Below are 19,483 nucleotides of genomic sequence, written 5' to 3'. Positions count from 1 at the left end.
ATTTTGTTAAATGAAGCTTCCTCATGTGTAAATTGTCCCTGCATTTGGATGAACCTGATCATTCTACTGGTGATGACAGCCAGAAACTCACTGTAATGCAACAAACCTGCATTTTAACAATATTCATTTTAGCTTCCCCACATCTGTATTATATATTATAGGCCTATAGAATGTTGTTATGTCATTTAAAACCAATTACATTAAACACACACATTTACGACATTCATTCACGGGTATTATGGTTGGGCTGTCATTCCCAAGGACGCAACAGTAATCTACACAAATAATTGTTTCAAATATTTCTAATTTCAATCGTGAACCATATAATTATATATTATGCATTTTTCTTCCATAACCAAGTAGCTCAAAGTTGTGTTTTAATGTTCAAAATAACTATACAAATATTAACAATTAAACCACACAAAACAATATATAGGGGATTGTTTCAAATACTGAAATCCACACAGTTACTTTTGTCATTAAATTTGCTGGCAGCGTGAATACCTTTGTGTAAAGCATGTACGTTTCTTGAACTGTTAAATATACAAATGTATCAAAAATTGTATCTTTAGCACATTGTTAATATCAACATGTAATAGTTTATGGGAATGTGCATGGCTTTAGAACAGTGAAGTAAATCTGGGGTGGCCTCAGTGCAACCAATCGGAGCGCTGCTTTTGGTGTTTACTTCCAGTTTGACGAAAAAAATAAAAATACTTTATTATTAGCAACACAGAAATCTTGCAGTGGTCTAATTGTGTCATAACGTGCTGCTTTTACAATACATTCTTTGGGGGAAAACACAAAAAAAAAGTATATAAACTGTATAAATGGACATGGCTAGCCCGGTAGCGGAGAATTAAGTTGTTCCTTCAAGGTCTGGGTGCAACTGACTTCTACTGAAAAATCGTCACCCATCTCTCTGAAACTGCTGCTGTCAGGCTCATCATTCTGACCTTAAAATGTTTATATAACCCCGTTCTACATGATCCTGCTGTTTTTATTTCACTTTTCTGTCCCTAAATCAAGATATGAACATTGATAATAGACCAATCCGGACCCTGTTTCCCCAAGGTTGCTGCTGCTAGCGTTTAGCAGCAGTTTGATTGACAGCCTTGTTGCTAAGCGCCCGCCTCCTGCCAAACGATCGGCCTAAGTGGGAAAGAAAGAAAACCTTCAACAGCCTCATTCCTGATTAGCTCTTTTGTTTCATGTTCGGATTTCCAAATAACCCAGGTTGCAGATTAGCCACAATTAACTGCTATCTTCACTTGGATGCAACTGAACGTGACACACTACACACGTCACACTCCCTCAGTTCTCACTTCTATTATACAATCTCTGAAAAAATTTGGATACTCCAGCTTTAATGGCTTCTCTTGAGCTAAATTTATGTGTTGTGTTTACGGGTGCAGAGGTAGGGGAGGTCATATGAGTGGGTGTTGAATGCTCTGTCCGGTTGCAGACTAAGCGCTGGGAGGACGGGTCACAGAGAACATAGACTCCTGAAGGAACTGCAGACTCCTGGGGGAGTCACAGGAATTTTCTCTGGTGCCAAAATATCACAAAGTCTTTGGCTGTGTTTGGTCTAATTACATCCCTGCATCTGAGGTCTGTGAGGATCTATCTGTGTGAATGGAAATACTTATATGATCATGTTGGTGATGTTTATTTGTAATGTGTAAGTGTCTGGTTTATGAACTTTGTGAAGTAAAACATAATATTGTGGATATGAACAAAATTTTAATTGAATTTTCAGAGTTTTTGACATCAAGAAAAAAAAAGTTTGTCAATTCTTTCATTTTGATTCATCAACAATTTTGCAATATTGACTGTTAAAATTATTATATATAAATCATACCATTTGCTTCTAAAATAAACATGTCATTTTGATCATAATTAACAAATACTCAGGCTATCACACTATATACTGTCATCTTTCTATTAAATTTTAGTTTGTTTGTTTTTTTACATGTTTTCTGTGTTTCTGTGTGGTGCTGACCTTCTCCAGTTCGGGAGGTGCCCAGGTCGAGGTCATCTCTGGTCCCGCTCTGAGAGTCCAGGTATGTGGCCGGCACCCAGCCCTGCTCCTCTGAAGTGCTCACAAACCACCAGCCTGCAGGACAATAGAGGAACATGTTAGGGAGAATATATGAGACCGTTTACAGTAGTTAAGACAGTTAGATCAGTGGTTTTCAATATTATTTGAGCCACAGTGCACTTTTTGGTTGAAAATACTCACAATCAGCTAAAATATTACCCAATGAGACCTTTTAGTTATTATGTTTTTGGTCCATGCAGGAGTCTGATTCTTTAAATTTGGCAGAGCTGATTGTTGTGCTTTCTTTTTTGGATCAGAAGTTTGCTAAGGACCAAAATAGTAAATTATTCAATTAAATCCATGCGTGAATCTGTCAACTCAAATTGGACACGTTTGCAAGTCACACCTGGCAATATCCCAAGACACAGTAATGCTCCAAGTAAACACCGGTTCAAAATAAAGGAGGAGTTTATTCAACAACGTATATGGCACAAATTAAACAACTTTGTATTGTAGTCATAAAGGCAAAATACTTCTCGTTTTTTGCTATAATTAATAGTTTTTACCATTCTGTTTGCCTTTTGTTATTGTTTTTATATATATTCTTCAACATAGTGCATTGCAATATTGTGCATTTTCAGCTACTATATACAACTATTTATCTTGTGGATCAATAAAGTTTGTCTAAGTTTCCCAATGTTTCCCTTTTTGTTTATTTCACCAGTCCCACGATGACACAACCCACACATCTGCTCTGGGAACCCCCTCAAACTCTGCAGTATTATGTCAGCGTAGTCCAAATGTAACAGTACGACTTCACTTCTTCCATAGTTAAATGTTAAATGTCATTTTAGAAGCGTCAGACTCTAAGCCAAACTGACTAACGAAACATATCCACTGACAACTGAACATTTCTTAGCTATATATTTTGAACAGACTTGATGCCGTTACAAAAGCATATGTCACTTTGGGTGTCAACCGAAATCCCACAAGTAAAAAGTCTGTTTCATGTATAAATGACAGATATAATGTGCCAAAATTTGACATGCATTAGCTACATTTGGAAATAGTCTACATTAACAGCAAAGAACTAGAAATAGACGTCTGTTGTCAATGGCAACCGCTTTGTGTTCGCTAATAGTTAACTCTTTGCCATCATTATAGACAAGAGTGAAGTTAAGTACGAATGACGTACAAATGGATAGGATTGATTGAAAAGTGGTATAAATATTGGAAAACCCCACATTTTGTCGACCAGTGAAGTCACCACTGCTGCACAATATTACACGGCGCAGACTGTGGTTGGTGAATCAATCAACTAAACCTATTTCACAACTAACAAGAGATGATTACACGTGGTGGAAAGTATGTCTACTGAGTTTTACAGTAAATGTCATTATTTATAACTGTGGACTACACATGCAAAGGATATTTTAACACCAACTTACAAGGTTTTATATTATAGCTACTAAATATCAGCGTATCAGGTATGTCAGGTCTGTTACAATATTTAACAGCCTATTGCCCCTTTGTGCCACACTAAGCCACCTTAAATACACAGTGGGAATTCAAGGGAAACCATGCATATCACTAAATACTATGTACTCTTGCCTTTCTGTAGGGAACCCAAAAAGGGAAAATTTGAACTCTTATTGTTCAATCTGGAGTATTTTGAATATATTTGCATGGCAGATTTTTTAAAAAGCTTGTTATCTAGGTAAAAACATATGGTTGCTATTTGATTTTATTTTGTTGCATTTTTGTGGTTGAGAAAGTCAGCAAAAACTGCCTCCTCAAAAGTAGTGGTACATGATAAGAACTTGATGCACTTGACAGTAGTTTTCCAGTTTTTTGCTTTGGTTCAGAATCTCCTCTTACAGCCACTGCTGGTTTTAGGCATAGCCAGACTTTGACAGCTTATGTGGTAGATAAGACTGTGATTCACAACTCCAACACAAACATAGAGAATCACAGTAAAAATGGTGACTATTTTTTTCTCTATGGAGGGTCAGGTCTTTGTAGTATCACCATGTATGATCGTGTGAGACTGTACAGGTCTGTGTTATGGTTGTCTTACAGTGAGTTATGAGTAGCTTCTTTCATATTCATATAATACAGACCAGTCAACATTTAGAATTAAGTTAAGAGCATTTTGGAATTGACTAACCATGTCTTATGATAAATTAGTTTATACCCATCATCTGATCGGCAATCCAATCTCAAGAGCACAATCACAGCATGATCGCCTCCTTGATTGTCTTTATCTATTACAGACGGCCCTCTGGCTTCACAGGGTTCTGGGTTTGACTCTCAGGACGCTCAAGCCTCTCTGTGTGTAGTTTGTTTGTTTCTTCCTATGTCTAAGAACCCAAAACTCAACCCAAAATATGCACAATAGGTCAAATCCTCCAGCTATGTTAGTCCTGACCAAGCCTGACTCATGCCGACTATACCTCACCTTATTTATTAGTTTGTCTTCAATTTAAATTTATCTATATAGCACATTTAAAACAACTTCTGCTGACCAAAATGTTTCATAAAAAGTCAAGAAACCCCGCAATCTGTCTTAAACTGGGTTAAAGACTGAGAGGATCTGACAGGCAGAGGGAGGATGTTCCATAGTCCGCCACAGAAAAGGCTCTTTCACCTCCGGTCTTGAGCCTGTCTTTGGGCACAACCAGCACAGTCAGGGCTCTGACTGGAGTACAGGGCTGCTGTAACTCAAATAAAGTGGACCCACAGAGTGCAGACATTTAAACAAAATCGATGGAATGCTCTTTTCCGGTTCATGCTCCTTACTTCACATTGACATCACTATCTTTAGCCTGAGATTTAGTACAGTCTGTGTGCGTGTCATGCCACTGCTGATGTAGGACAGTCCCTCGGTCCCTTCGTACTCTACATGATTTATTCCTGTGTTTTCCACTATTTGCAGGTGGCTAAAGCAAAGGTCCATCTTCTGCATTTATCTCAGCTCAACTCTGAACAGGTGGCTCGTATTCCCCCATAGATTTTGGTCCATGAATCAGCCCATGGTAATGTTTTTCATATGGACTAAGCACTTTTCAATGCACAGAAGCAGGATATACTTTTAAAACAATTGCTACCAGTTCCCATTTGTTTTTTGTTTTTTTTATTTTTCTGTGGACACATCATTCCAAATGAATAATGGACCATACCAGCAAACCTACAACCTTGTAATAGATATTTTTTCTAGTAGTAATTTATTTAAAATATTCAAACTCCATCCAATTTAAAAGTGTGGGACTATGCAGCCTTTTTGATGAAGAGTCTGCCATTCAATTGTCTCCATTAAGACAGCATTGGATGTTCCACAGTATGGCATTAAATAAATCTAACTTGCATTGACTAAATTACATGTGTTGTTTATTGCTAAAACACAACATGGCTTTGGGGTTAGGTTGCAGTGCAGTGACTCATTGTATACAAAAACACAGTCAAACACTCAAGAAAAACAGCACATTTCTGCATATCTTCGTGAATTCGGTATGGGCTCTACAAAACAGTTTTTAGTCCACTTTATACGTTATGTCTTTGTACTTTTAAAAGCTCCTGGCACCATCTCTGAGCAGCGAAAGCAGACTTTTGATAGGACCCCACTCTCCAATAAACCTACTCAAAGTAACTGCAGTATAATGGATAAATGAACAACAGAAATGCCTCTCAAATATGCAGGCTGGAGTCTCCCTGTGGAGTTTGAACAAATACAAAAGATTTGAAAAATAAAGTGCACCAAACAGATGCTAGCATAAACAACCTGTCATTCTGGTGGTGCTAGTCATTTGGCAGAGTGGTTAGCCCGGGCATAGTTAGTGGCCAGGAGCCTTTTAGATCGATTACACTTCTCTGTCTGAAAATCTGTGCCGTAGGAGGAGAGCTGGTCCAAAGATTGGCAGCCAGATGGAGAGAGATTACTCATCGTCAATTAAAGTAAAGTCTTAAATTGGCCTGACATATGTGGAGAATGAGGCAGAGAGTGATTAAGAGGGTTTGGGTAAAAGGTGTGGCAACATGACAAAACTGTGAAATTCAAAATGCCAAGTAGAAAGCTGTAAAAATACTTCCAACTGTATTCAATGTACTGTTTAGTTAGTGCTTCCAGTTTCGTGTATATAGAACTACTCCTTAATTAGCCATAATAAACCATGAAGAAAAGTTTAATTCATAGTGAACAAATAGCGTATCAAGAAAGATTCAGGCTTAGACTCATCACTTTAGAATTAAAAGATTCTATCTGCGTTTTACTGCGTTTTTTTAGGTATGTTTTGACCTCACGCATCAGAAATCAAGGGGAGGTACATTTTTTTGATACATGGGAACGAAGACCACCCTCAGGAGAGTCAAACTTGTGAAATCAAACTTGTGAAATTTGTGAAAGTAGGTGTTCTGGGAAGTCATTTGGTCTAATTCTGAAAAACAAATCTACATCTACAAAACACGCCAAAAACAAGAATCCATGTTCCAGTGGTCAATTTATTTTATTTCAACAACTGTTTTAGAAAATACTCTACACATTTAAAAGTAAAATGTGAAACAACGTGACAATATTTAACTAGTACATTTTAAATGGTTAAGCATTACCTGTATATGATTATAAACAAACTAACAAATAGGAAAAAAAAAGTTAGTTTTTTCATATTATTTGCCGTTATCCTCCAGCTCTAATCCAGAATCATTTTAGATCATTCAACAAAATGAATATCCTAACTCCTAACTCTAACCCCTTAATTAAGTAGTTACAAAGCCTAAATCATTCTTAATTATTAATCAATTCTTTGTTTTTGTTTTATTAAAGGAGAGGGTATTACGCGAAATTGACTTTTGGAGCTTTCTGCCATGTTATAACACTGTTCCCTCATCAACAGACATGCCTGAAGTAGTTTTATCTGTCATCCATGCAGTAATCCTTCAAACTCTCCTGGGCCCTATTCGAAGCCCCTTGTGGTTAGCAGCATGATCCTGTCCAAGACTCAGCCTGCACAGCCAATATACAAAAGCAGAATACCAAACAAAACACTACAACTTCACAAAAATGATGCAATGTGCAGCAGTTTTATTAGTGGAAAGCGCACTGATTGTGTTGATATAGCATGCTGAAAGGGGAACAAGGGGAGCAGAGATTTTTAAAATGTAGTTTTAGGCATAGCTTTTTCCAAAAAAAAAAAAAAAAAAAAAAAAAAAAACTCAACAGGTAATAAGTATATTATGTGTTAACAGTTACTACCCCTTAGATCTGTAATACTAACTAAGGCTAACTAAGGACTTATTATGCAGTGTATCATTAAATGTTGTAAGTAATTGACTATAGTAATGATGATTTTATGAACAGAAAAGTACAAAAGTATGCTAAATAAAGACTGTTTTTCAATCCAGCTTCACTCAGTTCAAACCAGCTCTTTGGAAGACATAGGTGCTTTGAAATTCCATCTGGTCATTCTTTGTTACTGGCACTTCACAATGTCAGAATTGTCAAAAGAAAACCTGCGCACTAGTCTGCTTTTTACATGTTAATTTAATGAAAGCAGCAGAACTAAAACTGAATGGATTTAACATTGACCTGCTTTAATCTGCACGAATACAAAAGGTTTATATGGACCTGTTCCAAATACCTCAAGATCTATGGTACAAGTACATCAGCAAGCATCGAAAAACAGATACAAGTTGGTGCAGATTTAAAGGTGCACAGTGTAACTTGTCTTGTGGGGGCACGCAGCTTGTCTCCATGGGGGATGTTTTTGCTTTGTCTGAAATTTTCCACTGTATTGCATCTTACAACACCAAAAAAAACCTTAAAAAACATCTACCCTTAATGTGAGCAGGGCTGCCTTTTCATAGATTTAACCTCTAACCTGATCTGGTGGCATGATCTCCTTGTTCCCATGGAGACACATATGTTTAATTCTATACTGTGGAACATTCAGGCATCTCCATTGAATAAAGGAAAAATCCAAATCTGTTACCTGGACAAAAAGTTGACATACCTGGATGACTGAGGGATTACACAGATTACAGAGACACGTGGGTGGTGTATCCTCCACCAAAAAAAGTTACATAGTGCACCTTTAGTTAAGGACAGGTAAAAGTACATATTGCACTCTGGCTCATGTCTAAACAGGTTGGTCTTATGCAGTTTTTGTGGCAGAAAATGAGAAACTTGAGCATGTTTTCTTCAACGTCCACTGTAGGAAGCAATCAAGACACCGCAGCTCCCTCTCTGCAGCAGAAAGCCGACTGCTCTGCTAACAATTGGGCCACTCTTTTGCAAAATTGATTCCGGCATCTTCATGGTTTGTCTGACATAACAGACCCTACCGCGCTTGTTTAGTGGAATTTATGAGGCGCTCAACAGCTAATGACTCCGAAAGGTCACCAACTACACCTGCTGTCTCAAACACGAGCACAAACGCGGCACCAGTGTGAATATGGAAAAGTGTAACAATGCCGCGCCTGCCATTTCTACAGCCGAGAGCTCTAATTGGAGGTTGAAGCTACAGTGTGTCCTGGCAGCCAATAATTACGGGCTTTCTCCCATAGAAGGGAACAGGACATCAGGGGCAGCGCAGAGCTAGCACTGAACAAAGAAACACAGCTATTATCAGGATAAGAGGTGAGGAGTGATTAGCTACAGTTAATATGAAACATTTATTCGTTTAACATTTTTAATACACTGTACTCCTTGTAGTAATTTAACATCACGTATTGTATTTTATATTACCATTATGACCAATATCAGTTTTGAGTACTGTATACTTGTAATATGATGGAAATCTAACTTAACACACTGGTATATTTGGGTACATTTAACGATATCCTAAATATTTATACAGTATTTTTTTTCCAGCAAACATTTTAGTTTTACTTAAACATACCAACCAGCTAACCAAATCTTGCTAAAACATGCCTTCAAAACTAAAATTAGTTGGGGTTCAAGTATCAGAAAAGTGTGAGAGTGCTCTCTACATAACTTTTAAAAATTTATTTAAATTTATCAGCCCTTTTCGAAGCCTTTTGAGCTCTTTTTTGAAGTAACAATGCAGCTATAACTTACACATGAAATGCAGTATACTGGTATTCATAAGCAGTGTGCAAAAACAAGATTGAACTGGTATTGAGCAAAAGGTAAAGATAAAGGTTTTCAACCCAGATGTTTGGCCGCTGCTTCAAAGCTCGCATGCACCGGTCCAGACTATATCATGGGCACATTTCTTTTAGCTTCTCCTGTTTGCAAAGCCCAGTCACTCAGTGCACTCTTCCTCTCCGTGGTGATGAAGTGAGGGGGAGGAGCCTATGGGAGTGCTAATTAAGAGCAGATCTCCAGCAGTGAGAAGTGCAGAGGCCTCCCATTGAACCGGCTGCTTTATCTTTGTGCAGAGCCAGCACAAGAGGGGTTTCAAACACTGCACTCTGAAAATAACCACACAACAATCGCTGTCTAAAACCAGCTGTAAAATGGGCCAGAGAATTATCTACATCATGAAGTAGAATGTAAACTGACCCAGATAGAGTAACTGTAAAGTACAATATTCGCTTAAAGCACTAAGCAAATGCTCTATAGGAAAGACAATGTACCAGTGAAATTATACTATCTGAAAATAATAATAATAAAAAAATCAAATCTATGAGTGGTAAAGTGGTTAGTATCTTGGCATAGAAGTTGGAAGTCCATCTTCTTGGCTTTTAGGCATGTGGAGTATTAGCATAACTGATATTTATGTACCTATACCAAGCAACTAATTCACCATAATCCAAACAAAACCATATAGCTAAGAAAAATGCAATATTTAAACATTATATCATTTAAATGTGCAGTAACACCACCATTACATTTTAGAGCAAATTACATTTATATTAAATACAAGACCAACAAATTCTACAGTACTTTCATAGAACACATGTAATAACGTCAACATGTTGTATATTAATAAAAATCCCAGACAAATACACTATTTATACTGTAACGTACGTTTGAAGTAATTTCAGTCAATAAAAACCTCATCATGTAGAGTTCTTGTTTCCACATCAGGGAAGTGAACCCTTGACCTTCTGTCCGACCCCAGGGTCAAGGGAAGGAACCACTTCACAAACAGAAACATTATACTAACTATTTCAAAAACATGCTTCAAATGAAGGGTCTCTCAAAGTCAAAAGTGCAGTTACTAGTTACTGCTTTTTCTCCCTCAAAAGTCTGATCAGGTTTCTAGGACTTGAGTCTTTACAGTCAGTGTAATATTACATTCTAGTTTGAAGCTCATATTCCCTGGCTTAAGCCTTCATAAACATTGGGATCTGTATAGAGGTCTACACTTCAGCCTCAGCAGGTCGGCCCACAACCCAGTATATGGTGTTTGACAAATGTATAAGCACAATGTTTAAGGTAAGGTAAGGTTACAAGGTACAAATAAATGTTAAAATAGGTAATTATGTTAATATTTAAATGTAGGTATAAATGCAAAAGTTAAGAATATGTGTACCTATGCCAAGCCTACAAATGGATATGTATGAATTAGGGAGGGGATCTGGGATATAAGTCTGCCTCAGTAGATCAATCCATATATCATTGTACAGGCACAATGTAGAATGTATATCATATCCTCAATATCAAAAAGTTGGACTGAGACTCAGCCTATGAATGGAGAAGTTTGACTTGGGGGGAAGCATTTGAAGTCATGTTGTTCTGACAAATGTAAAAGTGCAAATGTAAAAATGCTTCATATAGGCAGTGAGGCATACAGGTCTCCATCGAGGGAGGAAACAAAATTCTAAATATAAGTAGAAAATATTTTACTCAACGAGACTCACTTTGTTGCGACTCGAGATTCTTGCACGTTTTCACAAACTCTACACTTTTATTTTCTCAGTTTTTCAGGCAAAAAACACAGCTGTGAACAAATAGTACGCTGTAGATTTTGACCTCAAACCAATCAGTACACAGCATCACAAAATATTAAGCCTACAACGTAAAATGTAGTTGCATCATTGCAGCTGCCCAGCTACCCCACGGAGCATGTCTTGGCTCATGGTTGGGAGCAGAGCAAAAGTTGAACAACAGTTGGGTGGGGTTTGAGTCAGCAACAGAGAATATTTCCAGATGCGCTATTGGCTGATTACATAGGATACATCACATACATACACATCTAAGAGTGGGGAGAAATAAGAGCGGCAATAAATGTATTTAGATTCCCTGATAAATGTAGATGATGTCTGCAGAAAACAGGCTCCCCCCTCGATGGAGTGTTGTTGGCCCACTGCTTAATAACACCATGACAGAAAAGTAGGTAAACTCCTGCAAAAAGTCAAATGAGAACTTTGTCCAGCTGTGCCTACAAGACCTGGGACGCGGAGAAATGCAAGCTCGACATATTGTGATATTGTCCATTCAAGATGATTATACCTCTGATGACGCATATCAGAGGTTTATACTAATCATTCTAATCTAAATCTCTAATTTCATAAGGAGGGAAAGGAAAAAGGTAACAAAGACATTTCCAGTGGAGCAACCTGTATTATAATGAGTACTGACGATTAAAAACATTGAAAATCTGTGGAATATATGATTAGAATAACTTTTATATGACACTTATATGTCTGGATTGTGGAGATTTACTGAAGCTTCCATTAAGATAGTATTGCATGTGTAAAAAATTTAGATAAAAAGGTAGTAGCCTAGTAAGACATAGATATGTAGAAAATAAAGCTACACTCTGTACCTGGCTGGTTGCAGTATGGCCCTATATTAAACAAGGAGCATTTGCACTGTGTGTCCGTGCAGGGCCTAAGGTTAGGTAGATAAGAGCAGTGAGTTAGAGCAGTCAGACGCGCACAAGGACAGGCCATAGATCAGGTGCACCTCACTGATGGATACTGGCTCTGAGACCTTGTGACTGCTGCCCCCTCTGGCCCTCGCACAAATCAGTCCCAAACAGGAAAGACTATCTCTCAACTCTACAGCAGCCCCCGTAAAACTAGAGCAAAAGAGACAGTAGGAAATCATCAGCATTAATCAGTTACACAAATACGAAATTACTATTATGATGTAACGATCTCCAAATCTCCCGCAAAGTCTATGAGAAAAATTAATGGAAAATTTACTTCCAGTCCCAGGAGGTGGGCGGTCTCTTTTGAGCTTTGTTTATTTATGTGGTCTACACTGAAAAGGAGCAAAGGATCATTGTATATGTAGTTCCCTGTTTTTGTTTTTTTGCTATTGCTGCACCAAAACAATGAATTTAAGCAAAGAGACTTGTAATTCAATATTGTGATGGCCCATAACATTATTGCATGACTTTAGACAATACAATGTCATGATATTTCAGTTATTGTTACATCCCTAATTACTACTACTACTTTCAACAGACTTCAGATATTTACAACTCTGCCATCTGCTTATCTCTATAAACATGTTATTGCATTTCCACAGACATTACACTTATGCATCTCTATAGATACATAAGTGTAAGTGGCACCACAAATTACAAGTCAGATCTGCGGACAAGAGACCCACTTAGTTGTTTTCAATGTATTTCTGAGCAATCAAAATGGCAACAATCAAACAATTTTAAGTATAAACAGCCCAGGCAAAGGAAGAGCATCTCGCGGAGACAATGTAGTGGTGGATGCCTCCCCATCCACCAGAAAAGTTACAAACTGCATTTTTAATTACTTGGAGTGGATATGATCAGCCATGGCACCAAAATATGGACCCATCCAAAACTGGTTGGATTTTCTACATAAAGCAGAAGTCATTATTTCATAGCCTGTGGAGAAGGCTTATCCTAAGCTAACAGAAGCTTACAGTCCAAATGACCTAATGCAAAAAGATGTTATAAAGCTATTTCAACAGTATGGCTGGTTATGAAGACATCTTATAAAGTCATGTACAGGAGAGAAAGGGTGGATATCTTTGCCCTTTACAGTTACAGGATGACTAATGACTTACGGGATCTCAACTGAGGTGTGGTCATTGGACTCAACCACTCATCTGCTCACAGCCTTTTAGAGCAACCCAGGGATCCAAAAGGTTTTCAGGAAACGTATGCAAGACACTGTCTTATCCTGATGCGTGTTTTTTGTTTTTTTGCATTCATTACTTTTTTGTTTTCATTGTTATTGTTTTATTTATAATTTTCCTGGTGAAAATGTAGCCTGACAGATTATTAGTGGAGGTGTCTTGGTTCAAAGCACACTTCTTTAGTGAGAATCAAACAAGCCCCAAACCTTTAATCAGTAGACCACTGTTTAGCAGCCAGGAGTATGGGGGACCCTGAGGGTACCCCAGCATTTGGAAGGGGTATTTGGGTTTCAGATTTAAAAGAAAGTTGGATTTAAATCTAAAATGTTTTTTGTAACACATTTTACCTCCTTAATAAAGTTTCTGTAGGATAATTTTGACATAAATATAATGAATACAAGAAAATGTAATAATAACAATTATTTCGACAGTACGGCTGGTTATGAAGACATCTTAACCAGCCGTACTATAATAATATTGTTATTATTATATTAATAAACAAATTTAGAATTGATATGCGATATAGAAGGTACTCAAGAGTGTGAGACAATGTTTGGTGGTACGTAAGATAAAACGTTTGGAAACCACTGCAGTAGACAACCTATTATAGAAATAGTAAATTAGCGAAACAATATTGCACTATAGCATAGTACATAGTAGCATAGTACAATTCTTTAACTGTACAAATATCTTGTATTGATTTAGAATATTTCCAAAAAGAATCATTTTTCCTGATCTGCACACACTCTACAGGCCAATGAAGAGTGCAGCAAAGTCCAGTTAGAGCAAAGTAAATGTGCATAATGTCCCCAAATCTAGTGTGACAAAACGCCTGAAACCCACAGGACCCAGATGGAGAGCAATTGCTTCTCCTTCTGGAGCTGTGCACGTCCCACTAACCCCAAGAATCCTGTTTGCAGTTGAGCAGGTCCTGGAAGAGCAATTAGCAACAGCGTATCCAATGAGGAAAACTCTCACTATGTGTTTTACCTCTACCACAAAACTCAAGTCTAGACCAAAATGTATGATAATGGTGAGAGGAAAATATGCTAACGCTTTAGCCACTTAATGGTTACTCTATTCTTTCCAGTTACCTTTATAGGAGGGGACACCACAGTCGTAACTCTCCTTTCCCATGTGCTACATACTTTCACCAAAAGAGATAATACCGGTAACTATAATTGTCAGGAAGTGTAAAAATAAACTAGATTTGACATTTTCTATTCAGTTTTGACAATTGAATTCTAGTCATTCATTAAAAAAACATTTTAAAAACTGACAAACCCCAAAACATTTACACTTCTACACTGTGTGAAGTGTGTTCACACAGTGTTGATCTCTTCCATCTAATTCTTATGTTGATCCAAAGCTAAATTTTTGAGATTTTGAATAAAGCTTAAAAACTTAAAAGTCAAGTGTTGTTGTTTTTTTCGTTTTTTTTTTTTTTTACGAAAAGATGTCTTCATATACAAGACGTATCCAAGACATGAAGACACAGGTCAGGAACGTGTTGCCAACATTGACCTCTCTTGTCCCCTTGTCTCTGTGGGGAAGCTGGCTAATGTGGTCTGAAGTTGGAGGCAGACTCAAAAAAAATCCTATTCAAATTCCAAAAAACAAAAGTGGTCAAATGTGGCAAAAATAATAAACATTTACAAAAAATGTACTATGCTCAACTAAACCAAAAGCAACTGAAATGAACAAGGCTACACCGATATTCCTCCGATGGGCTAAATCTGACTGATTTTATACTCTCCGCAGCAGGAACGACCTCCCCCAGGTCAGTACAAATCATTCCATAGTTGCCAATTAGGTTGTAACTTTAGCAGTGTATCAATCACTTCATTTAACAAAAGTGTTAAAAGTAGAAACACTGAAATACTAAAACCAAAACATGCAAAGAAACTTAAACCAGCTCTCCCCTCCACATGGTCTGGTCCATGACCTCACCCCCCAAGGCTTTAAAAATGAACAACATTGGGCACACTCCCCCCCTTTTGTCTGGACCATGAGGAGATTCAGGTAAGCATGAAAGTAGATGTGCTTAACTGAATTGTATAACTAAAATGAATAGGTTTAAGCAAATGAAATATCTTTAAAATAACCCAGGATAGTTGTGTCTAGTAGTTTAGTTGGATATGGAAAATATTTGGGAAATTAACAAATTAACAAATGTGTAAAATAAAATTAAAGTGAGTTTAAAACAGCCCTACACTTTGTCACAGTCTCCCTAAATGACCCTGACCTTTAGATACAGTCACACAGCATATCATTTAAACAATCACATATGCAGATTTATTTTCTCTGCCTGGGACATTCCTCTGTGCAGACGCTCCACAGTTCACTTCAGATGTTTGAGTCCAGGGAGGGTAATCAGGGACAGTGGTCTAAACAAGGACAACCCAGCCTCCTTTCACTGTGGGCTTTGCAAACACAATGCAAGAACTGCCTCCAACTCCAGACCAAATGTCCTTTAGAAAGTTATATGTTAAAAGACTCTTGTGAGCTTTAAACCAGGTTAGGCTGTTGTGTTTTGTTTCATTCACACATGTTTGCGTAACCCTGCATTGTTAGTCTGTCTACATCTCCAAAGCGCAAAATGCTCTGTTCCACCTTGTGATGTCATGAAGTGTTTTTCAAGTTAACAGCTGCCTTTTACCTTTTATGCTGTAGTGATTGGGCAATTCCAGGGCTAAAATTATCCAAATGATTCTAGTGAAGGTGTATGGAGTTTAAAAACACAGTGGAGCACATCCTGTATTACCACATGACAAGAACTCTAAAGCCTAAATAAGCAGGGTTTGTGTGTTAAACATGTGCGAATGAAACAAAACACAACTCCAGGCATGTTTGTGATGAGCATAATGGGCCATTTAAGGGATAAAGTGATTGGAAATATATTTGTATATTATATTAAATGCAAATCACAATTTAAACTGACACAATTATGATTATTATTGTATTGGCAGGAACTATTTAGGTAAAAAACATCCTGTATAGACAACACAACTCCATGTTTTATGTTCAAATCCTGCTAACAGTATGGTTCTAACAAGGGCAGTACAGCAAGTCTTTAAGTTTAATATTCTTTCCTTCTACGTTTCCATTCAACGACAGTAGCATATGTACTTAACCACTACTCCAATTACTATAAAAACTTGCAGTATTTGTGCCAAAGATGATGACACCCACACAGCCCCTCTCCTCTGCCCTCTGCTCCGGGTGCAGTCTGTTCTCAGGCAAATCTCTGCTCCAACGACGGGGCTGTTGACACTATACAGTAAAACAGCTGGAGCCTAGTGCAAGGCCAATGACTTCTCCGAGGCGAAATGAACGACTTCCTACGGCAGAGCTCAAACCATAAATACCACATCAGGTCAGGGTTGTACAATTTACTACAAAAAATATACAGAGACTTATTGGTGAGAAAAGTAGAGTGGTATAGAGTAAGAAAGGGTTGGTAATTCCACATTTACTTATATATTTGAATGTTGAATTGTGTTTCTATTTCTATATTCTTACACTAGGCTAAATTTAAGACATTTTAATAGCCACACACTAGCAATTACCCACCACATGAAGACACACGACAGTGGCGACCCCAAAAGTGAAAGAACAAATCAAAAATGAGTCTAGTTTTTCTATAAATAAAGTATGTTAAGTTGTTTCTGCAGAATAAGACTTGAGTAAGCTTGAGTTTTAAAGGCAGAACTGGGATATTATGTTGGAAGATACCTTAGAGCCCTAATGACAAGCGCTGTGAAGAAAATAAAGCCTAATTAACGAGTGTACTGTCAAACTGTCAGCTTTTCTGCTATTGCTTTGGCTGCCCTGGAGTACACACAGTTGGAGTTGGAGGCCTTGAAAACAGGAATGAAAGAGGAGGAATATTAAACAAGCTCTCACATGTGTTTGTGTTGGCATGGCTCACACTGATGTCATGACCGCTGCCCCACTTCTTTGGCCCAGAAATGACACATATTTGAGGGCAAGACAAGCTTTTGGGTAAAACAGCAAAAAAGCCTGTCCTTCAAGTGGCTGTTTAGTTGCTATTTTTATCGTAATGGTGAGTAAGCACTGGTAAGAACAATAATTAAAAAAGAGGAATCATTAAACAAATAATTTGACTTTGGAAGCACTTATCAAATCTAATAGCTTTTAAAACACAACATACAAAAGATTACTTCTGAATTATTCAAAGTTCATACTTTCTTTTCAGGTTAGGCTTTGACAATCATGCGGATAACTACAATTACAGTAGGTTAAGGTCAAGGTACACTTTATTGTCGCAGTAGGGAAATTTGTCCTCTACATTTGATCCATCCTTCAATGCTGCTGGGGCATCTCCTCAGGACCAGTGAGCACCACAGAAACTCAGGAGGACCTCAGGAACCTATCTCCGTGATCTTGTTAAGGCTAGGCTTGGACTTCCTTAGCTGGAGGACTACAGCTATGGTGTGCTGGATTAAAGGGGGAAACTGAAGGAAACCCACCCTCAACACGGGGAGAAACATGTAAACTCCATACAGAAAGGCCCAGGCGGCCCGGGGATCAAAACCGGAACCTTCTTATTGTAAAACATGAGTTATAGCCACAGCCTCCAAGCTTTTAAATGAACTTGGATGACACTGATTTGAGTGAGATAAAACTGTGCTAACACCTTGAGCTAAACAAAATGGCAAACTTGAGATTTAACCACAGCATGAAGGTCATTCCTGTAAAGACTTTCCTCAGCTTTGACAAGTTAAATCTTCTCTGACATCTTTTCAGTCCAGTCAGACACATCCATTGTCTCATTTGTGCTGACAACTCCAAAAACTCCTCCATCACACGCATATTCTACAATAAAAAGCTAGTTCCGCATTGGGCTTATTCACGTAGGCAGCGTAATCACTCAAAAGATGCACATGGTGAGATAGCACAAAGAAAATGAATTCAGCAGCTGTAATCAAAGGGGAGATAAGAAGAACGGAGAGAGACGCGCCAATGCTCTGAGCTAGCGCCAAGATTTCTGCTGGAGTTGTGCAAGCTGCCGTGTGTCACTCACTCACTACAAAATGAGATCCAGCGCTGGGAATACAAAGCAGAGTTTCAACTGAGGTGGAGGAGAGGTGAGGAGAGGAGGGAGAGAAGAGAGGGAGAGAAAAAATGGGAAAGAAAGTACTCAAAATCAATTAAAAGTATTGTCATGTTGAAATAGCAGCAGAAGAAGTTACATAACTGAATAAAAATACAACTATTGAATATACTGGGTGTACTATAGTAGAGGGAGTAGTGGCTATGAAAATAGTAATAGTTATTGTCTAGGGATATGCAATTGCAAATATTTTTATTGCAACTACCAATACTACTAGTACAACCAACGTCAACTACTACTACCATAACTTTAGCAAACTCCAAATGGATCTCCCGCCAATGATGGGCAAAGTGGGTAAAATGTCTTGACACAATGGCAGTTTCCACTCTAGTCACTTCTGCCACACTGTGGCACCTGGTATTACTCCAGTGGTCTCCCATCCAAGTACTAACCAGGCCCAGCCCTGCTTAGCTTCCAAGAGCTGACAAGATTGGGCATTAACAAGCAGGTACGATAAGTACATGCACAACTACTACAACTACAATGTCATGATTACTACAACTGTTACTGTCCTGATTACTTTACACAGTAATTTGCCAATGAGATAAATAAGGCAGGTTAATGTACATGTTTGTAAACAGTGTTAATACATATAGAGAGCAGCATTATATTTCAAACATTTACACAAGTATATTCTATTCATCTATTATAAGTGCACCAAACAAACATTCTCAGAGTATGTAGTAGAATAGCTTACAGATTCAGTTGTTCCATGGCTTTTTGCATTAAGCTCCACATAAACACGAAAACATGGTGCCTTCTGCCAGATACACAGCTCCTCCAGGTGGTGCCAAGCCTCAGCAGATTACAACATTTGGACAAGAGCGAACGGAGAAGAGCCAAACAGCAGGGGACTCAGCGGGGAGGGAGAGGACAATGGAGGATTAACGTCTATGTATGCTTATTTTATTCTATGATATGAATGTGTTTTATATTGTTTTACTGTGTGTTCAAACCAAAACAAACTAAAACCATAATACCTTGTTTATAACATATATAGTATCTATGGCAGCCCTATAGGGACAAACCAATAGTTGTAAACAAACCAGTGTCAGCATAATCAGGGCTTCATTTCAGTGTAGCCTTGACTAACTTTTTAGAAGCTACACTTTATGCACTTATGACATGCTCAGTCCACTCCAAGCACTGTTTATTTACTTATTCAAACTTTTACCAGATAAGGCCATGGAGAACACCTTATTTGCAATGACGGTCTGGCTACGACGCAACATAAAACAGCCCACACCACAGCACTGTCAATATTATACAAACTGTT

At 38.0% G+C, this 19,483-nt stretch overlaps 1 protein-coding gene across 1 annotated transcript in view; it reads right to left on the bottom strand.

The window, feature by feature from the left end:
• Positions 1 to 1,390: 1,390 nt before the first annotated feature.
• Positions 1,391 to 19,483, bottom strand: part of LOC117394130 (SH3 and PX domain-containing protein 2A-like) — a 122,257-nt gene continuing 104,164 nt past the window's right edge. The window contains exons 10-11 of the mRNA XM_033992158.2: positions 2,003 to 2,116; positions 1,391 to 1,473 (exon numbers count right to left, since the gene is read on the bottom strand). Coding sequence (XP_033848049.1) covers positions 1,391 to 1,473; positions 2,003 to 2,116 — 197 coding nt within the window. The remainder of the gene's footprint in view (positions 1,474 to 2,002; positions 2,117 to 19,483) is intronic.

The sequence above is a fragment of the Periophthalmus magnuspinnatus genome, chromosome 1 (genome assembly GCF_009829125.3).
Source record: "Periophthalmus magnuspinnatus isolate fPerMag1 chromosome 1, fPerMag1.2.pri, whole genome shotgun sequence".
Lineage (NCBI taxonomy): Eukaryota > Metazoa > Chordata > Actinopteri > Gobiiformes > Gobiidae > Periophthalmus > Periophthalmus magnuspinnatus.
Note: the sequence above shows the minus strand (reverse complement) of the source record. Positions and strands in the feature narration are given on the sequence as shown.